Source organism: Carcharodon carcharias, chromosome 13 (genome assembly GCF_017639515.1).
Source record: "Carcharodon carcharias isolate sCarCar2 chromosome 13, sCarCar2.pri, whole genome shotgun sequence".
Classification (NCBI taxonomy): Eukaryota; Metazoa; Chordata; class Chondrichthyes; order Lamniformes; family Lamnidae; genus Carcharodon; species Carcharodon carcharias.
In genome coordinates, this window is record NC_054479.1 from 123073928 (window position 1) to 123101023 (window position 27096).

The window sequence follows — 27096 nt, forward strand, 5'->3', positions numbered from 1 at the left end:
TCATTGTATCTAGATTCCAACCAGAATGAAGTCCTTGTAAGGTCTCTTGATTTCCTCACGAAATATTGCTGTGTAAATGTCAGCAGATCCATGGATGACAAACTCCTCAGAAACATCCAGACTGATGCTGCTGGATGGCAAGGAGTGGATGCCTGTTGGGGTACCATTTAAATATGGCACCTGGACCTTCAATCCCATGAGGTAACAGTGAGGCCAGCAACTTGCTGCCTATTCCTGTCACAGGATTGGCTGGGACCCTTGCCTCTGCAAATCTGATTGGTTGGCCACCACTTGATTGCAGGTAGCCAGCTGCTCTGCCTCCAAGCGGAAGTTCTGTTTTATATGTTGGAGTGGGAAGCAGGAGTCTATGTAGCTCAGTGAATGGGATTTGATGCGGTTAGGAAATGGGCCAGAGTTTTGGATAAGCTGTAGTTTAGAAAGGATGGAGGAAGTACAGGAGGACATTAGAATATCAAGTGTGGGGTTGACAGAGGTATGGATGAAGGGTTTCAGTGGCAGATGGGTTGAATTTGGGCAGGGGTTTATAGAGATCAAAGTAAATGGTATTTGTGATGGAGAGGCCATGGGATCAGAAGTTCAATTTTCAGACAAATAGGATGGTAAAGTTCAAGGTCCAAACAACGGTATGGAATTTGTGGCGGGGTCTGAAGACAACAGTTTGTAAAATAGAGAGGTGGTGGTCAGGTAGAAGCTGCCCACGTTTGTCATTGAGGCGTAGCGTGTAGGTGAAGAAAGGGGGAAAATTGGCGATTTTGGGGGGACATTGTAGGTAACAGAACAAGGATTCAATGGATGAAGCAAGGTGGCAGGGGTGGTGAGAGAAGCCATTAGCTCAGTTGCTCTGCCTGTGATCAAACGTCTAAAGACTGAGGACAGTCGCAGCAAACTGGGCAAAGGAGGAAATGGTGTGGTCAACAGCCTTGAAAACAGCTGACAAGACGGGGAAGGGTAGTGCACTGGGGTTGCAATCACCAAGAATATTGTGATTTTGGCAGGAGGGTCTGTGGGAAGGTGGGGGAATGCTATATCAATCAGTGTCCTAACCAGATTCCCGGTTATTCGTCCCATATTCCTGCTGGATAAGTGCTAGACAAACCACGGATTTTTCAGGTTAGGATTCCTTCCAGCTGTGTACTAATCAGTTCACATCAGGCTGGTTTGGAATGAGGCCTGTGCTGTTTGAATAACTGCATTGACTCCTTCGGATATCCTGGGTTCCATGCGACAGCTTGTCTCATACTCCTCTTTCTCACAACTGAGCCCTTTATAACTGCTTCCAGAAGAAGATTGCACACAACAGGATGAATTGCTGGTGGACAATGCTCACTAACGCTCAGGAACCCTAACATCTTATCAGGAAAGAGCCAATACTTATGAGCATGGAATTAGTAAAGAGGGTAAAAAAGCAAAGCCTGAAGCTCGGGGACACAGCTGGAAAATGCTTGTGTTACTACAGTAGTTGGTACTTCAGAGTTAACACATTTATTGACAAACAGTAAGGTGCAATGTGCTGACAGTAAAGAACCATTGTATATTGGAAAGAAATACTGCTACAGAGAGATTCACTGACATATTAAACTATGTTAATGTTCTTATTCTTGGTGACGGAGGAAGAGCCAGGTGCTCTTAACAGGAAGCACAGAAAAGAACTGGAGACAGCAGCCACAGAACACCTGGGAACTGAAGTAGAGCTGGTCAAGCCGGGAAAGTCACTCAAGGCTGAGGGAGAGAGAAAGAGATGGAAAGAGAGAGAGTGAGAAAGAAACAAAGAATTACAAGACCATTCTGCAAATTTATTATGTTATTGTACTTTGCCGCAGTTCTCCTTTATTAACCATACCCTCCAATTTGGTGCCACCAGAAAACTGTACCTCTGATTCCCAAGTTTGATTTTTTTAACATGACTTCACTTATTTTCCATTCCATAGAAATAAACCCCAGTGCCAGGTTTACCTTTTTATGGTCTCATTAAACTTCATTACTACTTTTAGTGATTTATGTATCTGTACTTCTCGACCCATTTGCTCCTCTACTAGTAGGTGAGTAATTTGAGACATGTGGCAAGTTTGACATATTTGGCGGGGGGTGGGGGGGGGGGGGCGGGTGGGGGGGGGGTGTGGAATTAGGTGATTTTGGCCTATGGCTCCCAAAGCTCTGCCCCACTGGCAGATTTTCCTCACCTTATTTTTATAAAGCATCCAGCCATCACAGATCTTCAAGATATATCACAGACGGAATTTAAGATGTTTCAGAGAGACAGAGCATCTTGTGCTTCTTGTCTCTGGATAATCAATCCTTTTTCTTTACCTGACACACTAAGGTGAACAGTTGTGTCTATTCCCTCGCTGTGACTGTGCTCCAATGATCTCAATAACCAAGGGCCCTTCTTGGACCTCTTCTCCAATGACTAGTGATTGCTGGAGACGAATCTTCTGCCCTTCACTAAGGGAAGGGTTTTCAAAATGGACCCTAATCCAGGGATCTCCTGAAATGAGAAATAATAGCGTTATAGTTACAAGCCCCTTCAATATCCCACTTAGTCCAATCCCACTCTCTCTCAACCCCCATACTCTGTAATATCCCCATTGTTCTAATTCCACTCTCTTGCTCACTTCCAATATTCTTTAATATTTTATCTAGTCTATTCCTACTCTTTTGCACACCCCTTATACCCTTTAAATTCAGTCTATTTCCTACTCTTGTACTCACTCTCTAAACTCTTTCGTATCCCAATTTAATTCCATTCCCATGTTCATGCCCCATCCATTTTATGTCATTTCCAGTCTAATTCCACTCTCGTGCTGATTGTCTACGCCCATCAGTCTAATCCCACTCTCCAGGCAGCAATTTTTTTAATAATAATAGAGACTCCAATAAAGCACATCTTACCTTTATTAATCTTGTCACCCACAGTTTTCAGAAGTTCTATTCCAACACTCCAGTTGATCGAATGATCAAGTTGGTCGCGTCCCGCTCCCAGTTCATGCAATACCTTTGCTACCGGCAAGGAGTGGATCGCCTGAACTACCCCTGAAAGAGCGAGCTGAGTTAGGGTCAGTTAGATTCTGGAGCTTCACAGTGGCTTTGGCAGATGGAGGGGGTATTGAGTCAGGACATTCGAACACCTACCCCTGGAATTACTATCAGTTTAGAAATAAGATATTTTTCCAGAAATGGTCAGTTTCGTAACCCACTCAGTGAAAACCCACTCAGTTGGGCCTGTACCTCTGGATGTTTATTCAGATATTACATTGAATCACAGTGAAGTTATTGATGGACCAGAGCTTTGGACCAGAGTTTTTATCCCAACAAAACTGATTTCTCTTTATAATTTACTTTATTTGAATTGTTAGATTAATAGAAGTGATAATGTTTCTGCTTGAACCTTGTTGAGAAACCCCTATTTGAAAAACATATCTTTTGACTTTTTTTTAAATGATTCATTCTTGTGTCGTGGGCATCATTGCAAAGCATTACTTGCCTATCCCTAATTGCCCTGAGAGAGGTAATGATCCTTCTTCATGAAAGCAGTTTTGACAAAAGTGAACAGATTGCTGGGACACACCAGAGGGCAGCAAAGAGTCAACCACAGAGGAGTCTGAAATTAGAGTCACATATAAGCCACACCAGACAAAGAAGGCAGGTTCCCTTCCCTGAGGGACGTGCATGAGTCAGTTGGGGGGGTTTTGTCTGATAGCTTCATGGTCACTTTTACTGATGCCAACTCTTTATTTGCAGATTCTTGGGGCGGAATTTTCCATTTTTGAAACTAAATGCTGTGGTGGGCGGGTGCTGAGGTGTGTTTCCCTCTGGGTGGTGTGGCAGGAAATCGCGCCTGACTTCACACTCGGAAGCTAATTAATTATGCATAGGTGAGTTCCTCTCCGAATCGCGTGGCGGGTTGGAAACTGATTCGTCCACGCCGCCGTCACCAAATGGGGTTGGAGGTCCGGGTGCCAGATTTAAGCAGCCCCTCACTCTCACCAGCGCAGCTTTGAGAAGAAGCCGTTTCCAGATGGCTGTGTCGGGGAAGAAAGCTGTCCCGAGGTTTCCTAATGACTCCCTGGAGGCCCTCATCAACGGTTTACGGCAAAACGGGGATGTCCTCCACCTCAGGGATGGCTCCAGGAAGCCCACCAACCTCACCTTACCAGCCTGGGAGGCGACAGCGTGTCAGGTAACCGCACGAGAAATACAGTCCAATGTAGGAAGAGGATGAATGATCTCACCCACTCCACAAGGGCAAGTCAACCTTCGGCTCACTCCAATCTCACACTCTCAGAATGGCATCATGCACCCAAAAGGGTTACCTTGCTCAGGGATCTCGCAATAATATTAGCGGAGGACACATCAGCACTGATTGTCTCGTGGGCACTTTAACATCATCAACATCCCGGGCCAACTAACGGCCGGCCAGCGTGAAATGCATGCTGAGAGCCTCCCCGCTGCCGGGGTGGGGGTGGAAGGGGCGCGAGTGCTGAAGTCTGTGCTTGGGCGGGGCTGTGCTCACTGAAAGCTCCCTGAAGGCAGAGAGCTGCCTCAGGGAGCCAAAGGATTTAAAAATTAAAAATAAAGATTTGAAAAATAAGGGAAACGTGTCCCCACGTGTGTTGCATCTGTCACTAGAACAGGGACATGTTAAAAATGAATTTAAAGTTTTAAAATTTACTGTTGGAGACCTTGTCCCACCCGTGGATGAGGTTTGGCACAAAATGTAAGGCCTCCTGGCCTATTTGCCCCGCTCGCTGACCGGCAGGTTGGACGAGCGGTGAAAAATTCAAATTAATTAATTGATGAATGGGCTTACTCGCCCTCTTACTTGTCGGCTCGTGTGCTGCCAACTCTCGCCTGACGTCATTGTGCGCTATTTCACGCTCGGGCATGTCTAGCGCACGCCAAGCTGAAAATCCTGCCCCATGGAACATGAGGTCCTCCTGCAGAACGTGGCAGATATGATCTGCCAAATCTCTGGACAAGCGCAGACATGCACAGCATTGACTTTCACTCATCTCCAGATAGGAAAGTCTTCTTCTGTAGACCTTTGATTGTGAAAGTTGCTTCTGTGGGATGGGTCTAATCTCCTCATCCTCTGGGTGTTGCTGGGGCTCCCCTGGACCATGGACCTGGGCCAGGCCTCTTCTCGAAGCTGTGCTAGGCTGCACTGGGCCCTTCTCCTCTTCCTCCTCAATTGGTTCACTGCCATCAAGACGACAGCATTGAGCATGGACTCCATTACTCAATCCTTCTTCTCCCTGGGGACTGATCGATGCAAGAGATGAATGAATACTGGGCAAGTATAGTAGACGGCCCACTCACAAACAGAAAGCCAATATTACTCCCTAGAGCTGTGTCTGCTCTACTAGCTTTTCATTGATACAGCCTTACAGCTGAGGTGCCAAACTCACAGATCTAGGTGATCAAGATGCCAACCCTGATACTTGACATCTCAATCCCACAGAGGTTTGGACGTATTCATGAAACGTGTCACCTAACCAAAGACATTCCTGCACTCTCTGATCAGGTTTACTGATCAAGCTCAACTTGCACTTCAGCAATGACTGGATGCCCTGTGGCCTGTGATTCATGCCAATTGGAGAAAGTACATTAGAGGCTTTCATTGATGACCTGGCAGATATTCAGCGGCTGTGCTTCCTTCATGCTGCCTGCATTTTTCATTCTCACTTATCTCTCTGTTGAAGCTCAAATGGAGTGACTGTATTGTGAAGCCAATGTCTCCTGCAGCCTCTCGTTAAAGTGGACCAAAAGTCAAAGGCTCCAATTGCACCTCCCCAAACAAGCCTTCCTCTTTACTCCCAACTCAGACTCCATGCCAATGTTGTGACTCTAAGCAGTTTGAGGGTGCCTCCTGAAAGGAGCCCTGACTGTAGCCCTGGGCTCCTCCCACATTGCCTCAGACCCCTCCCATGCCGATTCTTTTTCAGTTTTGATTTCTAACTGTGCCAAAACTTTGTGATGGCAAGACGGCAGTAACGAGATTTTATTTTCAAACCAATTTTGAGACCTGAGTGTGTTTGGGTCCCTCCATCTTCCTGGAATCCCACGGTGTACAGGTACACGTGTAGAGCTCCCTCCCATTATTCTCCAGCCTCCTCCAGTAATCCTGGATCCCGTAGTCATTGTGACTGATATTCCAACCCTCCCCCCTGAAGCCATCATTGTAGATGTCCCCTGGGCCACTGTGGAACCCATCCCTCCCCATCTCAAGGCTGTGTGTATGGTCATGGACAGACCCCCTGAGGGGAGTTTCAAATAACTCCCCTCTGTATTACATTTTCCCTGTTTACAGGCTGCAGATGCCTCGCCTAACCCTGACATCCCATCTGCAGCCTAGTACCAAGCCAGACAAGACCATGACCATACCTTGCCACCAAGCTTATCCCAATTGAGCACACAGGCTTTGCCCCTCCCTGGAGCAGGACTATGTTGTGAGTGCCATGCATACCCCTGTAGCATGGCCTGCAGAGCCTCAGGACTGCCTTAATCTCTCACCCTGACAATGAGGTGCACTAAGTCCCAGGACTGCCTTTGAACTCTCACGCTGACCTCTTAGCCAAGACCAGGGACTATGACTGTCTTTCAATGACCTCTCGCATTCCTTCTTTACTGATGACAACACTGTCTCCCTCCCCACCCTCTCCATGAGTCTCTGTTCAACCCATCCCTCCTGTGCCACAGTAACACAAACCACCCCCCCCCACCTTTCATATTCCAGAGCCTTTGTGCATACACCCCCATTCTTATAGTTTGATTCCCATTCACCCCCTTCTGTGTCTGCATTCTAATCTCCCATGGAGGGCACCAGCTTCCCCACCCTCGGTCCCCCTTCTGAGTACCATCATTCCACCCCCAAACCCCACCAGTGCCTATTATCCCCCACGTCTCCATCTTTCACCACCGCCCCCCCACCCCCCCCGCCCCCCATCCCCACAACTCCACTGCCCCACCCCCGTCAGTTGCAACGCTAGACTCTGCCTGAGCCCCCTTTGGGAGAACGTAGGAAGTCAGTGAACAGAGCAATCCTACACCCAAAACCAGCCGAGAAAAGGAAACAAAATGGGGCCGAGGTCTGAAATTGTTGAGTCCAGAGCATAAACTTCCTATTCGAAAGAGTAGCTTGAGGAGCTGTTCATCAAGCTTCACTGGAACATTGCAAGAGTTCAATGAGAGAGGGATCAGCACGAGAGGTTGTGAAGAGTTACAGTGACTGTTCCACAAAGCAGTCACCCAATCTGCATTTGGTCTCTGCATTGTAAATGGACCGTATTGGGAGCAGCGAATTCGGTATGCTGAATTGAATGAACTACATGGATCTTGCGGCTTCACCTGGAAGGAGTGTTTGGGGCCTTGGACAGTGAGGAGAGAGGAAGTGCAAAGGGCAAGCTTTGCATTTCCACAGACAGGTACTGTAAAGGAGGGCATGTTGGGAGTGATTCCGAGGGACACTGAAAGGGGAGGAGAGGGGAAGATGTGATGGTGTCATGCTGGAGATGCAGTAAATGGTGGAGGATCACCCATTGGACATGGAGGCTGGTGGGGGGAGGGGAAGGTGAGAACAAGGGGAACCCTACCATGGTTTTTGGAGGGAAACAAAGGGGTGGGAGTAGAAATGCAGGAAATGTGCCCTGTCAACCACATTGTTGTGGAGGGGGGTGGCTGGTATCCTTAACTGGGGAGAAAAGGAAGACATTTCAGAAGTGCTGGTCTGGAAGGAAGCATCATCAGAACAGATGTGACAGAAACGGAAAAACTGGGACAATGGAATGGAGTTCTTACAGGAAGTGGGGTGTGAGAAAGTGTAGTCAAGGTAGCTGTGGGAATTAGTGGGATTATATTGAATATTGAAATGGAAAGAGAGTAGCTGAGGAAGAGAAGGAAAGATGAGAGCCAGGGATGAACCGTGTGGAGAGTGATGGGTGGAAATTGGAAGCAAAGTTGATGCAATTTTACAGGCCGACACCAATACAATCATCAATGTATCAGAGAAAGAGGTGAGGGAGGGGAACTGAATAGGACTGGAGCAAGGGATGTTCCACTTATTCCACAAAAAGACAAGCGTAGCGAGGACCCATGCAGGTATACATAGCAACACCCTCTTTCCGGAGGGAGTGTGTAGAGTTAAAGGAGAAATTGTTCAGTGTGAGATCAAGTTCAGTCAGGTGGAGGAGGGTGACGGTGCATGGAAACAGGCTGTTGTCTGGCCTGCTGAGTACTTCCAGAATTCTGTTTTATTACCTCAATGAAGGAAGTTTTGCCTAGGTCATTAGGACTTAGGGATAGCGACACAATGATGGACAATAACATGTGTTGGAGTCATATCTCTCAAGACAGAGTTTTTCTTTTACAAAATGGAAGGACTGGGCATTATCTGTACATTTGGATGCTTTTTTTTTTAAAAAAGGTCATAACTTCACCTTGGAACTGTCAACAAGCAGGCCTGCTCCAAGAAATCGCCTGAGCTTTATAGTACTTGAGGAAGATCTGGCTGTTTGTTTTGAACTGCAATCACTTTAATTCATGGGGAAGAAACTGAAGAAAAGCAAAGGCTAGTAATTTGCTGGAACTCACATGGCCAAGGGAGGAAATTGAACCTGTGGCTCTCAAGGTAGTCTTGCCTAAAGTTGTGTGCGGCTATCAACCCTTGGCCAGTGATCACTCATCTGAGTGTAACTGCTCTGCATTTGGACCTGCAAAGCGGAGACTGGTTGGTGAGAACTTCCAGATGTCCTCCAGGACCAGCGGCCTGTTTGCACACGAGAGGACTCCGGGTTGACAGCATCGAGACCCTGCAACCTTTAACCTTTATTTTATAACATCCATCCTCTAAAGCCCATCCCTGCAGAGAGACTCCGTGGCTGGAATTTCCAGGCTCCTCACGCTGGCCGGATCTCCATGTCCCGCCGACATGGACGGAGATTTCCATGGTTTGCTGGCCTCGCTGCGGGAGGGCTGGAAATTTCTGACCTATCCATTTGTCCTTTGTTTGTCTGTGTGCGCGGCTGTGGGCAGAACTTTTCGCTTGGCGGGCGCTCACCTGAACCCGCTTGAGTGTGAAATGACGCAAGTTGACATTGGCTGAGTGTGATGACATCAATGCGCAGTCGTGCGATATTTCGGTGGGTGGGCAGTGTGCCCGCTGACAATTAAAAGGCCCGTTAAGGCCATTAAATAATAAATTCAATTCATTATTTTCGTTGTCCATCCAACCTAACGGTTGGGGAAAAGGCCATTTTTTTTGGAAACCTCATCCATGGGTGGGATGTGGTTTCCAAAAGCAAATAATAATAATAAAATAAAAGTTTTAAAAAACTTAATGAATAACGTGTCCCTGCTCATGTCACAGAGTCACATGAGGGGAGACATGTCTCACTACATTTAAATTTTTTTTTTATTATGTCTTTCATCTCTCTTCATCTCCGCTGCAGCTCCGCGCTTCAGGGAGATTAGGAAGCGCTCACTCGCACGCACGCGCCAAGTTCGTGTTCAGCCCGCTTGCCCTCCTCCCGCACAGGCGCCGGGCGCTGCTGCTCGTGTTCCACGCTGGGCGGGTCTTAATTGTATCACCGCGTGAAATCGCATTGTGGTGCCAACCGCGGGTGGCGGTCAGCTTCCTGACTGCCCCAGCCAAGGGCAAAAATTCTGCCCTGTGTGCGTGCTGTGAGAATTCTTTAGGAAGAAATAGATAGTTATACTTCCCGATTATAATTGTAATATAGAACTATCCTTCCCGATTATAATTGTAATATAGAACTATCCTTCCCGATTATAATTGTGAGTTAACCAGTACTTTGCAAACTGTTAAAAATAAGTTTTCTTTTATTATAAACAACCGCTCAGAGTTTATTGAAAGAAGCCTGGTTCAAGACTCTTTTATTCTGGGCACCAGTAGGGGAAATAAACGATTGGCTATTTTGGTGAGAAAATTAAACTTTTAAATGAATGCTATGGCCTGTGGAGTAGTGGGGCTGGATCACACGCGCACTCCTCCCATTCCGGTCATAACACATGGAAAGGAAATTTGAACATAACTTCCTCAGGGAGAAAGGAAAAATGATCTAGGAGTTTTAAACAGATTAATGGGGATGGACATAGGATGATTTTTTTAAATTATTCTTTTTTGGGATGTGGGCGTCACTGGCAAGGCCAGCATTTGTTGCCTATCCCTAATTACCCTTGAACTGAGTGGCCTGCCAGACTATTTTCAGAGGTCAGTTAAGAGTCAACCACATTGCTGTGGATCCGCAGTCACATGTAGGCCAGACCAGGTAAGGTTGGCAGATTTCCTTCCTTTTCTGATAACACACTGTCCTGACTCCTTTATACACCTGGGAAGATAATGTTGAATAGACAGGGGTTAATATCTATGACAACGTAGGGAATGAAGTTTATGGAACTTTTCACATTTGATGTTTTCTCCAGTTGTTAATGCACAAAGTGACTGATGGGTCATCCACTTATTTACAGGGCCTTCCACTGTGATGGCCCGGGTGTTGTAAGGACTGATATGTGTAAATGTACAAAACAAAAACAGATTTACCTGGAAAAACTCAGCAGGTCTGGCAGCATCGGTGGAGAAGAAAAGAGTTGACGTTTCGAGTCCTCATGACCCTTCAACAGAACTAGGTGAATCCAAGGAAAGGGGTGAAATGAAGATTGTCCAATTCTCACCATCTTTGAGGAGAGTGGAATGGAAAGCTATCTGGGTGTTAGTGGGGCTCAAGGTCTTTCTCACACTCAAGTATAGCCACCCCAGCCCTCCGCCCCCGGTTTGGTTACACAAAGACTGTGTTTGGAAGGACTATGCTGCCAAATAAGGGTGATTGAAAGAAATAAGTACACAGAAAAGTCCATTTAGTACAGTACCCAAGCCAAAAATTTTCACTTATTTTGCCACATTCTCCTCCAGCCTGGGACTCAGCGGCCTGCAGATAATGTCCACAGGATGCCATGTCTGGACAGCGAGTGGCCTTCCTATCATGAATGGCAAGGTAGTTCAGTCCACATTTAATGCAGAGGTCAATGAATAACAACTGGTTGGGGGGGGGGGGGTGGTAAGGGACCTTACCCCTTATCAGGGCCATTGAGGGAAATTGTCACACCCCCACTGCTGCCTTAAGGCATATCAGGAGGGATTGGACATGGAGTCTCTCACGCTGTACAGCCTGCCTTTAGATAAAGTATCTAGACCAATCATCATAATACTATTCATTCAAATCATCAGGACTCTGTGCTGTCATTCTCTAACACAATGTAAAAAAAATACCTCCAGCCTGTGCCTTCAGTTCTTCCTGTTTGACTGCACGCTCCAGGACCCTCATTCCCTGACACAGATCTTTGGCCAAGTCGGTAGTCACTCCCTGTGCCACCAGCATGGCTTGGAACTTGTCCAGAGCACAGCCATTCTTCAACACATCTTTGATGGCCTTCTCTCCAGCCTCTAAGCTCTCAGCTTTTTTGCACATATTGAGCAGGTGGCTTCCTATTGAAGGTGGGAACCAACACATTAGTGAAAGTTACCTGTGCATTGTGTGTATGCACACACATCTTCAATTCTGTTTATACATGCGAGTTTCCACAACTGCCTGCAGATGGGGTACAACCCATACCCCCTTGCCCCTTTCCCCCTTAGTACAGATGGTAGAGATTGATATCCATTTGCTGGCACTGTGGGAGTGCTCCACATTACAGCGATATTCACTTATGCTCGCTAAGTCTCACTGCAAGACATCCACTGTTCCCAGGAGGGGTCATCACCTTCCAACTGGAAACAGGAACTCCAGGCAATTAACCCCTCCGTAACCCAACAACATGGAGACTACCTCCAAAGGTACCAATCACATCATTGATCAGGCTGAGACCAGTGAGCTGCCTGGGACCTTCCTTGGCACTTTGAGTCAGTATCTCACTGTCTGGCACATTTCCCCACTGCCCCAGTCTTCCAAACCTTAGTTTGAGCTTCTGTATTCAGCTCCAAAATATCCACGTTGGGCCAAATCCACCTGTTCAGCACATTAACAGAACTAGTCAATCTAGAATTTTGGAACCTGGTTCCCATTTGTCTCTAATATACACAATAAGGGCCAATGGCTTCTTATGACGGCTCTTCTCCAATATCTATGTTCTAACATACAACATTGACCAAAACCACTCCCAACCTGGGTGAGGTCAATTGGCACCAGAAGCACCTGAACTTCAACAGAAAAACTCTCAAACCTCACTGAAGGTTAGAAAGTGGGAGAATTTCTCCCACAGGATATTGGGCATGTTGTACAGGTTACCAAAATAATGGTTAATCTGAATCAACTGATGCCTTTGAGAGTGAGGACTAAGGGCATGAGATAATCATAAACATGGGAATTTGGAAAGAGTGCACTGGTCTTGGGTTGAAGGAGACAGAGTCCACAACCGCGCTGGTCATGCAATGGCTGCCAAAGGAGTGAGACAGATGGCACTAATGACCATTCTTATTCAAGGTTTCTTGTGTTCTTTGGTTACTATAATGTCCTCCACTCACACAATGGCCAAGATTTTACCGCCCTGCCATGGTGGGACCCGCTGTGGGGGATGTGGTGGGCCAGCCCAAGAGCCCATTGACTTTTAACAGGACCGGGCAATCCCGGCAGTGGGCGGGACTGGAAAATCCCACCCGTTGAATGCAGTTCTTGGTGAGGGACTAACCTAAGCAGATGACCAGTTCCTCCAAGTCCTTGGGCCCCCTTCCGTTCAGGCATTCAATGGATTCGATGACTTCTAGAGAGTTCCCAACACATCTCCCGATGGGACTGTCCATCCGAGAGAGGGCAGCAGCAGTTTGAACCCCCAAGTCATTTCCAATATCTACCTAAAAGATAGAAAACAAAATATATTGATTTATCACTGGGACATTCACAACATAGGAAATGATACATTAAATGCATCAAGGGAAGATCAATAGTTACAAAGCTTGTTGGGTAATAGAAAGCCACCATTCACTCAGCAAACAGCAAGGACAAGAGGCCTTAGAGTTCCATTCTACATTAGGCTGGTAAATTAATCTTCACGGCTGCTGGGAGTAAAGCTGCAAGCCTCTATCATCAGCACCATCACATATTGAATCAAAGGGAAGGACCTGCAACTTTTAAACCTTGTAATTATAAGCTGGAAACTTCAAGGTTCACAGTTTCTGTAGTTCTCCAAGCTCCAATATCTGACATATTCGGCCTTGAATGAGGTCCTTCCCATAGGGATAGCAATTCCATCCCTTTCCTCCCCAGTTCCCTGGTCTTCAGTAGGATGGGAATGCCCAGTTGTAGCCCAAAGAGTTGCTGTCCAGACTCATGGACGCCCACTAATACCCCGAAGTGTCGGAGGAGGGCAGTCAGATCTATTCTGCTCCTCTCCACTGTCTCTCTCTTACTACAGCCTGATGGAGAGGTTTTGGAGTGGGCAACAGGAGGAACCCTATCTGCCCTCTGCCACTGGGAGCAATACCAACAACCCGTTTCGTCATGCTAAAACCCAAGTCAATTCTCTTCCCTCAGCTTACAGCTCACACCAGTTTACCAGCAGAATCACCCAGTAAATTCAGCCCTTTGCTGCTGTGATTGGTGGAATCTTTGATCATGCTGCACAGGCGTAACCATGAGTCAGTACATTGGCTCAAGTGTCACACACAAAACACAGACTGGATCAATATACTGCACCAAATCCAATCCCTTTCAGCCACAACTGTTGGACAGGTCTGTGGCTTTTCCCCACCCACTGACCAGGTATTGTGCCAGCTCCTTGGCGCTGTTGATCTCCTTGAACAATGCTCCTTCTCCAAATTTCACATCCAGCATCAGAGCAGTAAGAGACTCAGCTCCTTTCTTCGACATTATGGAAGCTGAAAATGAGAAACTGTATTTTACTGAAAACAGCCAATCCTTTATCACTGACCTCATTGCAATAACTCCGTGTTGTCCAAGATCTGTCAAACACATTGGTCCAACTTGCTTAAGTAAATTTTGACATTGACATTTCTTTTTCTTGAACTGTTTGGAAAACTTTAGTCCAATAAAACAAATAGGCGAGAGAGATAGAAATACAGTCATAAAGGAAGTGCTGAGAAAGAGTACTGTGTCTGTGAGCTTCAATACAAGCAGATCAGAGTATAGAAGCAGCAGCTCATACTGCAGTTAAACAGGGTAATGGGCAGGCCACACTTGGAGCACTCTGTTCAGTTTTGAGTGGCCCACCTAAGATGGAGATGGGCTTAAAGAAAGTCCGGTAATGATTCACCAGGGAGATGTCTGGGATTGGGTGGGAAGGTGACTAATGATGAGTGACAGGCTAACCTTTGGGTCATATTACGTGGGGGTTATGGGGTGATCTAACTGAGGTGTTTAAAGTCATGAAGGAGACCAGCTGGGGAAACGGAACTCTCCCCTCTATTACCGAATCCAGAAGAAGGGACCATCTTGGAATACTTTGTCTGAGGAGACAGCATTAACACAGGATCTATGAGCTGTTTAAAAGGGACATTTACTTGGGGAGTAAGGGGTTTAGAGAGTTGGAGAGAGGATAGGGAATGACATGTGGAGACTTCAGAGCTTCCATGGGTAACAGGCTGACCGAAAAGGCTCAACTGGTCAAAGAGTCACCTGGTTCCTATGGAAGACGAGACCTGAGAGATGCTAGCTACAGCTTCTGTTTATACAGCACCTCCTGTGTAGTTAACTGTGCCAAGGTCTATTCCAGGAGGATAATTACAGTGCAGGAAGTGGATGAGTTGGTAGAGGAGGGGTTACAGTTGTGAGAGGTAGAGGTTTCTGAAGGTCAGAGGTAAGGAGGCAGTCCGTGGGTTTCTGAGATGTGGGCCAGGGCTATCACACTAAGATTTGTGTCTCTCCATCCTCTATTAGACTAACCTGCTGGCACTGTGTCAGTTCCCTACGGTCAGTGTAACTCACTCTCACTAACCTGCTATGAGGGGAAGACTGTCCACAGTCGATGTCATATCCCTGATTGCGTAAAGCTTCTTATCAGCTGGCACCAGTTTGGCAGTCTGCCCGACAATGCAACAGCCAACCTTAGACAAGATATCCTTCATCTAAAGAAATGAAAAAGACATCCAGAAATCAGTCCAACTACATCACAGCCATTGGTCCACAAGCCCTAATGAGCTAGGACAGAGTTACTCACTACAAAAACAGAATTACCTGGAAAAACTCAGCAGGTCTGGCAGCATCGGTGGAGAAGAAAAGAGTTGACGTTTCAAGTCCTCATGACCCTTTAGCAGAACTGAGTGAATATTAAGAGAGGGGTGAAATATAAGCTGGTTTTAGGTGTGGGGGGAGAGAAGTGGGGAGGTGGTGTGGTTTTAGGGACAAGCAAGCAGTGATAGGAGCAGATAATCAAAAGATGTCACAGACAGAACAAAGAGGTGTTGAAGGTGATGATATTATCTAAATGAATGTGCTAATTAAGAATGGATGGCAGGACACACAAGGTACAGCTCTAGTGGGGGTGGGGTGGAAAGAAGGGCATAAAATATTTAAAAATAATGGAAATAGGTGGGAAAAGAAAAATCTATATAAATTATTGGAAAAAACAAAAGGAAGGGGGAAGAAATGGAAAGGGAGTGGGGATGGAGGAGAGAGTTCAAGATCTAAAGTTGTTGAATTCAATATTCAGTCCGGAAGGCTGTAAAGTGCCTAGTCGGAAGATGAGGTGCTGTTCCTCCAGTTTGCGTTGGGCTTCACTGGAACAATGCAGCAAGCCAAGGACAGACATGTGGGCAAGAGAGCAGGGTGGAGTGTTAAAATGGCAAGCGACAGGGAGATTTGGGTCTTTCTTGCGGACAGACCGCAGGTGTTCTGCAAAGTGGTCGCCCAGTTTACGTTTGGTCTCTCCAATGTAGAGGAGACCACATTGGGAGCAACAAATGCAGTAGACTAAGTTGGGGGAAATGCAAGTGAAATGCTGCTTCACTTGAAAGGAGTGTTTTGGCCCTTGGACGGTGAGAAGAGAGGAAGTGAAGGGGCAGGTGTTGCATTTTTGGCGTGGGCATGGGGAGGTGCCATAGGTAGGGATTGAGGAGTAGGGGTTGATGGAGGAGTGGACCAGGGTGTCCTGTAGGGAATGATCCCTATGGAATGCCGGGGCAGGGCGGGGGGGGGAGATGTGTTTGGTGTTTTTTAAAGTTACTCACTGTCTACCTGGGCACAGTCACTGTTTATTTAAAAGGGGAATGGTACATCTCCCTGGCAACAGATTATAACCAACAATGTATCTCCCTATATTGCTGGATATCGTCATTAATTTAAATTATTTTTCTACGGGCTTTGACTTTCAATAAATCGGATAACTTCTGGGCCGGAACCAGGAAATCACCATGAAAGATGACTAATTGGTTTTAAAACCCAATGGTGTCATTGTTCTCCTTCAGGAAAGTGATCCTGCTACCCCAACCAGTCTGGCCTCCATATGACTCCTGTCCACTCTTAACCCTGATACACTGATGCCATGGCCTAGAGAGTCAGTGTTGTAACAGGGATGGGGTACAGTTGCGACAGTGTTCAGTAATAGCACAACACCACCATCTGCAGGCTTCTAGAGGGATTGCAGCTGTCTGTGGGAGCCCACTCATGAATAAAAATGCTGGAAAGACTTGCATTTATATAGTGCCTTTCAAGACCACCAGACATCTCAAAGTGTTTTACAGTCAATGAAGTACTTATGAAGTGTAGCCACTGTTGTAAGGTAGTAAATTAACAATATAGGGCTTCATCTGAAGCTTTCACTTGTCGTGTATTTACTGGAGATAGAAGCAGAAAGAGAACATGATTTAAAAAGATAAAAGCAAAAAACTGCGTATGCTGGAAATCCAAAACAAAAACAAAAATAAAAATACCTGGAAAAACTCAGCAGGTCTGACAGCATCTGCGGAGAGGAATACTGTTAACGTTTCGAGTCCGTATGACTCTTCAGCAGAAGATGATTTAAATGATTTAAATAGGACAGGTTGGCTCAGTGGTTTCATTTTCCCTTAGGAGGTTAAGGGAGATTTAATGTCAGTGTTTAAAATTAGGAAGGATTTTGATGGTGTAAATAAGAAGCTGCTTCCCTGCTAGGTGGGTCAGATTTAAATTATTTGGCAAACGAGGAGAATTTTATTAATCACTGAGTTGTTGTGATCTGAAATGCTCTGCCTGAAATGGTGGTAGAAGCAGATGCAATAATAACTTTCAAACGGGAATTGGAAATATACTTGAAGGGGAAATTTTTGCAGGGCTTTGGGGAAAAAGCGGGAGAATGGGATCAATTGGATAGTTCTTTCAATGGGCGAAATCACAGAATCATTACAGTGCTGAAGGAGGCCATTCAGTCCATCACGTCTACAGTGGCTCTCTGAATGAGCAATTCACTTAGTGCCATTCTCCTGCCTTCTCCCAGTAACCCTGCACATTCTTCCTTTCCACACAATAACCAATTCCCTCTTGATTGCCTCGAATGAACCTGCCTCTGTCACACCCGCAGGCAGTACATTCCAGACTTAACCACTCACTGCGTGGAAAGGTCTTTTTCATATCGCTTTTGCTTCTTTTGCCAATTACTTTAAATTTGTGCCCCCTTGTTCTCGATCCATTCCTGAGTGGGAATGGTTTCTCCCTATCTGTCCCAATCCCTCATGACTTTGAACATCTCTAACAAATCTCCTCTAAGCCTTCTTTGTTCCAAGGAAACCAGTCCCAACCTCTCCAATCTATCTTCATAACTGAAGTTCCTCATCCCTGGAGCCATTCTTGTGATTTTTTTCTGCACCCTCTCTAAAGCCTTCACATCCTTCCTAAAGTGCGGCAACAGCAATACTCCAGCTGAGGCTGAACTAGTGCCTTATACAAGCTCAACATAGCCTCCTTGCTCTTGTACTCTAATGTGTTCCTCAGTCTTGTATCATTCTATAATTTTAAATTAGTAGGTCCTAAATTAAGCCTCACTCCAGGATGTGAGCACATAATCTAGTCTGACCCCCAGTTAACCACTGAGGGAGTGCTGCATGGTTGGGGGTGTCTTTATTTGACCGAGATGTTAAACCAAGGCCCTATCTGCCCTCTCAAGATTCCATGACTCCATTGGAGGGACAGCAGGGGAGTTCTCCTCCGCAGTATTTATCCCTCAACCAAAATCGCTCAAACAGTTTAGCAGGTCATTATCGAATTTGCTGAACATTAATTGGCTGCTGTACTTTGTACATTACACGTACTTCATTGAAAATTAGTCTTGTGACCCTCCTAGGCATCTTTTCCAAAGCCTGAATATCATCTATCAAGTGACTGAGGAGACCAAGTATTCTAATAAAGCCTGACCAAGGTCTTGTACAGGACAAAATAGCATGGAATAAAAACAGAAAGTGCTGGAACAACTCATCTGGTCTGACAGTTTTCGTGGAGAGAGACAGAGTTAACATTTCGAGTCAAATATAACTCTTCTTCAGAATTGAGGTCACATGATCTTAACCTTTTCAAACATTCTTTACCTTCCCTGGGCTCTGCTCAACGTTGAATCCCGGGATAGATTCCATCTTGTCCAGTGTGCCCCCCGTGTGTCCCAGTCCTCGGCCACTGATCATCGGAACCTGCAGATCAACAACATCAACTTGAATATTCAGTAAAAATAAAGAGCTTGCATTTCTGCAGCAACTTCCGCAACCTCAGGATATCCCAAAGCCCTTCATAGTCAATGAGTTTGTTTCTGTAATGTAGGAAACTCAGCATCCAATTTGCAGTTATAAAAGCAGATTTCCTGCTCGCTAAATGTTCATTGAGTGATACATATCAGCCAGGACACTAGCGATAACTCCCCTGCTCTTTGAATAATGCTGCGGGATCTTTTACATCCACCTGAGGGCTGGGTTGAACATTTCCTCTAAAAGATGCCACTGTCAACTGCACAGCATTCCCTCAGTACTGCACTGGACTCAGCCTGATAGCCTGTGTTCAAATCTTTGAAGTGGATCTTGAATGCACAACTGTCAGACCCAAAGACACTTGGGAGTGCTACCTCTAAGGCACATCTGGTACATCTTTGTGATTATTTCATGGGCTGTGGGCATCACTGGTAAAGCCAGCATTTCTTGCCCATCCCAAATTGCCCTTGGACTGAGTGGTGTGCTAGGCCATTTCAACAAACAAAGAAAAGTACAGCACAGGAACAGGCCCTTCGGCCCTCCAAGCCAGCGCCGATCATATTGCCTGATCAAACTAAAACATTTTGCACTTCCGGGGTCCGTATCCCTCTATTCCCATCTTATTCATGAATCTGTCAAGCTGCCTCTTAAACACCACTATCGTACCTGCTTCTACTACCTCCTCTGGCAGTGAATTCCAGACACTCACTACCCTCTGCGTAAAAAACTTACCCTGCACATCTGCTCTATAGTTTTCTCCTCTCACCTTAAATCTATGACCCCTAGTAATTGACTCTTCCACCCTGGGAAAAAGCTTCTGACTAGCTACTCTGTCCATGCCACTCAATTTTGTAAACTTTTATCAAGTCCCCCCTCAATCTCCGTCGCTCTAGTGAGAACAATCCGAGCTTCTCCAACCTCTCCTCATAGCTAATAACCTCCAGACTAGGCAGCATCCTGGTAAACCTCCTCTGCACCCTCTCCAATGCCTCCATATCCTTCTGGTAATGTGGCGACCAGAATTGCATGCAATATTCTAAATGTGGCCTAACCAAGGTTCTATACAGCTGCAGCATGACTTCCCAGCTTTTATACTCAATACCCCTGCTGATGAAGGCAAGCATGCCATATACCTTCCTGACTACCTTATCCACCTGCATTGCCACTTTCAGTGCCCAGTGGACCTGTACACCCAGATCCCTTTGCCCGTCGATGCACTTAAGGATTCTACCATTTACTGTGTGATTCCTGCCTGTATTAGACCTTCCAAAATACATTACCTCACATTTGTCTGGATTAAACTCCATCTTCCATTTCTCCGCCCAAGTCTCCAACCGATCTATATCCCGTTGTATCCTTTGACAATCCTCTTCACTATCTGCAACTCCTCCAACCTTAGTGTCATCAGCAAACTTGCTAATTAGCCCAGTTACATTTTCCTCCAAATCATTTACATATACTACAAACAGCAAAGGTCCCAGCACTGATTCCTGCGGAACACCACTAGTCACAGCTCTCCATTCAGAAAAGCACCCTTCCACTGCTACCCTCTGTCTTCTATGACCAAGCCAATTAAATATCCATCTTGCCAGCTCACCTCTGATCCCGTGCAACTTTGCCTTCTGTACCAGTCTGCCATGAGGGACCTTGTCAAAGGCCTTACTGAAATCCATGTATATAACATCCACTGCCCTTCCATCGTCGATCATCTTTGTCACTTCCTCGAAAATCTCGATCAAGTTAGTGAGACACGACCGCCCCTTTACAAAACCATGCTGCCTCTCACTAATACGCCCATTTGCTTCCAAATGGTAATTACTGCTGTCATGAAGAATCTTCTCCAATAATTACCCTACCACTGACGTAAGGCTCACTGGCCTGTAATTTCCTGGATTATCCCTGCTACCCTTCTTAAACAATGGAACAACATTGGCCATTCTCCAGTCCTCTGGGACCTCACCCCCTAGCCAGTGAGAATACAAAGATTTCTGTCAAGGCCCCAGCAATCTCCTCCCTTGCCTCCCTCCATACTCTGGGGTAGATCCCATCTGGCCCTGGGGGCTTATCCACCTTAATATTCTTCAAGACGCCTAACACCTGCTCTTTTTTGATCTCAACGTGATCCAGGCTATCTACACACTCTTCCCTAGTCAAATCGACCACTAAGTCCTTCTCTTTGGTGAATACTGATGAGAAGTATTCATTTAGTATCTCTCCCATTTCTTCTGGCTCCACACACAGATTCCCACCTCTGTCCCTGAGTGGGCCTACCCTTTCCCTGGCTACCCTCTTGTTTTTTACATATGTATAAAAGGCCTTTGGATTTTCCTTAATCCTGGTTGCCAATGACTTTTCATGACCCCTTTTAGCCCTCCTGACTCCTTGCTTAAGTTTCTTCCTACTTTCTTTATATTCTCCATGGGCTTCATCTGTTCCCAGCCTTCTGGCCCTTACGAATGCTCCCCTTTCCTTTTTGACTAATCTTACAATATCCTTCGTTATCCAAGGTTCCTGAAACTTGCTATACTTATCCTTCATCCTAGCAGGAACATGCCAGTCCTGAATTCTTATCAACTGAGGTTTGAAAACCTCCCACATGTCAGTTGTTGATTTGCCCTCAAACATCCGCCTCCAGTCTAGATTCCTCAGTTCCTGCCTAATATTGTTATAATTAGCCTTCCCCCAATTAAGCACCTTAACCCAAGGACTCCTGTTATCTGTATCCACCAGTATCTTGAAACTTAGGGAATTATGGTCACTTTTCCCGAAATGCTCCCCTATTGAAACTTCAACCACCTGGCCGGGTTCATTCCGTAATACCAGGTCCAGTATTGCCCCTTCCGTAGTTGGACAATCTACATATTGTCTCAGGAAGCCCTCCTGGATGCATCTTACAAATTCTGCACCATCCAAACCCCTAGCACTAAGTGATTCCCAGTCAATATAGGGAAAGTTAAAATCACCCACCACAACAACCCTATTGCTTTTACCTCTTTCCAAAATCTGCCTACATAACTGTTCCTCAATCTCCTACCGGCAATTGGGAGCCTACAGTAAACCCCCAACATTGTGACTGCACCCTTCCTATTCCGGAGCTCTACCCATATTGCCTCGCTGCATGAGCCCTCCGAGGTGTCCTCCTGTTGTACAGCTGTGATATTCTCCTTAACCAGCGTGCAACTCCCCCACCTCTTCTACATCCTTCTCTATCCTGCCTGAAACATCTAAATCCTGGAACGTTTATCTGCCAATCCTGTCCATCCTTCAACCAAGTCTCTGTAATAGCAATATCATAGTCCCAAGTACTAATCCAAGCTCTAAGATCATCTGCCTTGCCTGTTATACTTCTTGCATTGAAACAAGGGCATTTCAGAGGGCAGTTAAGAGTCAATCTCATTGCTGTGGGTCCAGATTCATATGTAGGCCAGACCAGGTAAGGACAGTAGATTTCCTTAGTGAACCGGATGGGTTTTTACAACAATCAATGCTTTCAATTCCAGGGGCAGAATTTTCTGCCTGGCGGAGGGGCGGAGCAGGAGCAGGAGTGGGCAGGCGGGGTCCTGATCGCCGCCCGCAATCGGGTCCTCGCCGCCATTTTACGTGAGCGGGCCAATTAAGGCCGGCCCAGTGTGAATCGCGGTTCCCGAGGACAACGGGAGTGGGCGGGCAGCGGCAGGACTGTAATGGCTGCTGGGTCCAATGGCGACCCAGCGGCCTGTTTTAAAAAGCTGCTGCAGTCTTTCAAAGGCTGTGAATCACGGCCAGTGGAACGGCTTCCCAGAGCAATGCTGGTGGGCAGGCCAGGCATGGGGGTAGGGCAGGGGGGGCACTGTGCCCCTCATTTTTCTGATGATTGCCTTGCTGCCCTCCTCCAGGAGGTGGCAGCATGGCAGGAGGTCCTGGTACGCCAGGACAGGAGGAGGAGGCCCCCCCCCCCCCCAATGACCAAACGTGCCTGGGAGGAGGTGGTGGATGTGGTGAGCTCCCACGATGTGATGGAGCACACCTGGATCCAGTGTCGCAAGCACTTCAATGACCTGTTGCACTCAGGAAGGGTGAGTAACATGTTGGCATTGGTCACTTAACCCAGCAGGTGGGCTTTCTCCCCTGCCCCCCCCCCACCCCTAAGTCTGAGTTTAGTGACTGTATTGAATCACTGACGACATGTGTCCTTCGCTGGGTGGGCCAGCAGATATTGGCCATGCCGAGGTCACCCTGAGAAGGTGGTGATGAGATGGGTTCTGCCCCCACAGCATGTGGTACACTGAGACCCACATTAATGTTTTGGGGGCAACCTGGAGGAGCTGCACCTAGACGCAGTGCTGGAACTCCAGGACATGTCAAAGTCAGGGTGATGACACGCTGGGAGGGGAGCTTCAAGGTGGCGTGACATCGATCGATCTGCTGCCCTCTGTGTTCCTCCTTGTTATGGAAGGTTAGACCGTGTGGTGCCTAATGTGATGTAGGCAGCATTTGGCCAAGGGGGAGTGGTGGGGTAGGGGTGGGGGGGAACAGGCCTAGCATCTTTGTGTGAGTGCTTAGCAGCAGCGGGGTGAGGAGGTACTGGAGCCCTGCAATGTCCCACTCTGGTTGGGGTAGGCCGTCCATGAAGAGAGTCCATGTTCAAGTAACACTAATCAATGCTCTTCTCTCCTTCTCAGGAGACGAATGCACATAATGCTGCCGAGCGGGTGAGGACTGGTGGTGGGCCGGCATAGCGATTCTCAGCCGCTTTGAGCAGGAGACCCTCGATCTGGAGAGGCACCATGTTCCCAGGTCCACCAGTGTTGGTGAGTCTGGGGTGCCACAGGCAGGTATGTTCGCCCAGCAGTGAGGTCACCATTGTTCTCCCAACAGCCATGGCAGTGCTGAATGTTGAGTGATTGAAGTTTGCAACATGGCCTGACCATTGCTTATGGAAGGATGAACGCATAGTGATCTGGGGGACAGGGTTGCACATTGACATTGTCTCCATGTTAACTGATCAAATGTCCTTGTCCTTCCTTTTAGCAACAACGGGGCAGGGCTGGGAGGAGGAACAGCAGAGGACCCCTCTCACACCTAAAGGCCCTGAAGTCTCACCAGCGTCACACCATCTCTGCCAGGCAGGCTCCAGAGCAGATACTAGCACCTCGGTGAGAATTTGAACATCAGTTAGTGTCCTGGGGCACAGCGGTGAGGGCACTTCACAGGAGGAGCTGGCAGAAACAGACAGTGCCCATGGGGCCAGCAGTAGGAGGACCGCAGGGGACCAGGTACATGCTCAGTCGGTGCCTGATGATGTGCCTCTGGAGTCACCTGCAACGCAGCAAGTGCAGGAAATGCGGCTGGGTGTGCGGGAGCATCTGGTGGAGACACATGAGGCTACACTTGGCTTGGTGTCCGTGGTGGAGGAGTCTATGTGGACTATCGCCGAAGCAATGAGCCTCATGGCTGAGCGCCATGCGTCCTCCATGGAAAGAGTGCCGACTCTCGTGGAGAGGCTCCTCCAGAGACCCATCAGGCTTCCTGGGGATGCACTCTGACCAGCAAGCCCTCACATCAGCATTGACCTCAGCTGGTCATTGCCAATGTGGGAGATGGTCTGGGCACCAAGTTTCCCAACTCGGTGCCCATCCATCAATGGTGAGCAGGGAGGTCCGAAGCAACCTCACGTCGTCGCAGCATCTGCCTGTTGTCTCTGCGGGCACCTCTCAGGGCACTCCAGATGAGGGCGGCAGCTCCTCTGCCAGTGACCGTTGCGTCCGGTGAGGCTGCAACGACTGGGGAGATGCCAGCTGTGGAACTGGCAGCTCCCTCCCAGGCAGGGCCCAGCACAGGCTCCACGGGCCAGAGGATGACCGCCAAGGTCATGGAGGATTATTAAGCCTACAACCCAGACTTGTCCTGGAGGTCCATATGTGGTGCGATAGCTAAAGGTTCATTGGATTAAAGCCTCCTAAGTGACCCTGCCTCCCTGGAGTATGCCCAGGTCAGCGTCTACCCCCCTCAGCGTTCTCCTGTGTGTGCTCATCCTTGAACTCACTGCTGGACACATCGTATGCAGCTGCAGCCACTGCGATTACATCTCCTTCATCCACAGCATCACCCCTTTCCAGCGCAAGATTGTGGAGAGCGCAGCATGCAACCACTATCACCGAGACACGATCTGGAAGGTACTGGAGTGCACCCCCTGAGCGGTCCAGGCATCGGAAGTGCATCTTGAGAAGGCTGATGGCTCTCTCCACCACAGCCCCTTGTGGAGCCGTGGCTCCTATTGTACCTCTGCTCAGCTTCTGTTGTTGGATGGTGGAGAGGCGTCATGAGCCTCCTTCTGAGGGGATGGCCCTTGTCACCCAGCAGCCATCCATCTAGCCGGGCTGAAGCACCGAAGGCCCCGGTACCTAGGATTGTCTGAAGATGTAGGCGTCATGGGAGCTGCCTGGGTACCTTGCACAGACTTGTAGAATCTGCATCCTGTGATCACACACTATCTGTATGTTCATGCAGTGGAAGCCCTTCCTGTTGATGAAGATACCGAGCTCATCTGCTGGCGCCTTGATGGCCACATGTGTACAACCTAATGCACCCTGAACATGGGGGAAGCCAGCAATGGCTGCGAAGCCTCTGGCTCACTCAGTCTGGCTGGCCTGGTCCCAGCGGCAGTGGATGAAAGTTAATGCACGCCTGAGCAGAGCGTCTGTCACCTGCTTGACACAAGAGTGAACAGCTGATTGGGAGACACCGCAAAGATCACCCACCGACCCCTGGAAGGAACCAGAGGCATAGAAGTTGAGGGCAGCTGTGACCTTTAGAGCCAGTGGCATGGGGTGTCCACCCACAGAATTTGCGGAGATCTCAGCGTCTATCATCTGACAGATATAGTTGACTGTCTCCCTTGAGAGACGGAGCCTCCTTCAGCACTGCAGCTCAGACATATTGAGGTAGCTGCTTTGCTGCCTGTAAACCCTGGCATCAGGATGGTGGCATCTTCTGCAGCCCCTTCCGCCTTGGACTTCCTGTTGGCCCTGCGCCCCTTGTACCAGCGCCTGTCCTCCCAAAGGTGGCTCCCCTGGAGGCTGAATCTGCACTCCTGGCTTCCTCCCCTTTCTAGCCCTCCCCAGAGGAGGTGGCTCCCATTCCCAGGCTAAGAGAAGGCTTCCTGAAACATGCAGGCCCAAAAAAAGATTCCTCACTGCAGAGTGCTGAGCTGGAGGTTATGAGTCCAGACCAAGCAGCTGGTATGAGTTTTGAAGTATTGCAGATCTCACAGGCAAGTATCAGTAACTTTGAAAAATCAACATTTGACAGAACACAATTGCGACCCCATTGAGCCCCCTTATCCCACCCGTGGATGAGGTTTATACAAATGTGTCCTACCCACCTGCCCGTTGCGCCCGTGCGCCGACATGAAGATCGCACGGCCCCGAAAAATCGCTGTTGATTTGTGCCCCAAGGGCCTTAAGTGGCTCGTTAATTAATGGCGGGCATGCATCGGAGATCATCATGCGCTCGCCCAACGAAATATCACGATGGTCAACGTGAGGTTGGATGCTCGCAACCCGCAAGCCAACGGGAAAATTCTGCCCCAGGTTTTTAATAATTGAATTTTAAACTCCACCAGTTGCCATGGTGGGATTTGATCCCATGTCCCCAGAGTATTAGCCTGGGCCTCTGGATTACTAGTCTGGTGATATTACCACTACACCACCGCCTTCCCATTGAACATGTGCCAGGAGAGTCAATGTTTGACTGCCAATGCCCCCTTAAGACTTTTTCCGAGAATGTGGATTATTTTCCTGCTATGTTTACATTTTCCCCAACTTCACATCCCAATTCCCAGTAGTTGTTTTATTTTTTTCAAATTCACCTTTCAGAAGCCTCCAACTTCCCCTCCCCTTGAGGAACATGGAAAGAGGATTCGGCCATTAGCTGCCATCCAATAACATCATGGTTGATCTGTGAGCTAACTTCATATACCTGCCTTTGTCCAAATGTCCCTTTGTGCCTTTGGTTAACAAAAATCTAGAAATCTCAAATGTAAAATTAACATTTAGTCTAGCATCAATTACCATTTGCACAAGTGAGTTCCAAACTTCCACCATGTTTTTGTGTGTAGAAATGTTTCCGAATTTCCCTCCTGAAAGCTTGTCTGTAATTTTTTGGCATTGCCCCTAGGTGTTTATGATGTGGCAGATAATGTGTGCCAGGTGGATCAAATCTATGAGGGAACTTGATCACGCGGTCACAACAGTTTTGTAATTTGTATTTATTTCGAGATGCATGCCCTGAATTCAGAAGTAATAAGACTACCACAACTTCAGAGGTTTTAAGAAAACTAAATTAAACATATATTAACAAAAGAAAAGATTTCAAGCACATACTTAGGTCTACAAATTACTACTATAATAACTCCTAAAACCCCAAAT

The 27096-nt window shown here is 47.4% G+C and overlaps 1 protein-coding gene across 1 annotated transcript in view; it reads right to left on the reverse strand.

The window, feature by feature from the left end:
* Nucleotides 1–2336: 2336 nt before the first annotated feature.
* The window catches only part of LOC121286141 (thymidine phosphorylase), a 30767-nt gene continuing 6007 nt past the window's right edge, over nucleotides 2337–27096 (reverse strand). The window contains exons 3-9 of the mRNA XM_041203125.1: nucleotides 18539–18637; nucleotides 14980–15109; nucleotides 13785–13903; nucleotides 12718–12880; nucleotides 11303–11518; nucleotides 2911–3051; nucleotides 2337–2506 (exon numbers count right to left, since the gene is read on the reverse strand). Coding sequence (XP_041059059.1) covers nucleotides 2337–2506; nucleotides 2911–3051; nucleotides 11303–11518; nucleotides 12718–12880; nucleotides 13785–13903; nucleotides 14980–15109; nucleotides 18539–18637 — 1038 coding nt within the window. The remainder of the gene's footprint in view (nucleotides 2507–2910; nucleotides 3052–11302; nucleotides 11519–12717; nucleotides 12881–13784; nucleotides 13904–14979; nucleotides 15110–18538; nucleotides 18638–27096) is intronic.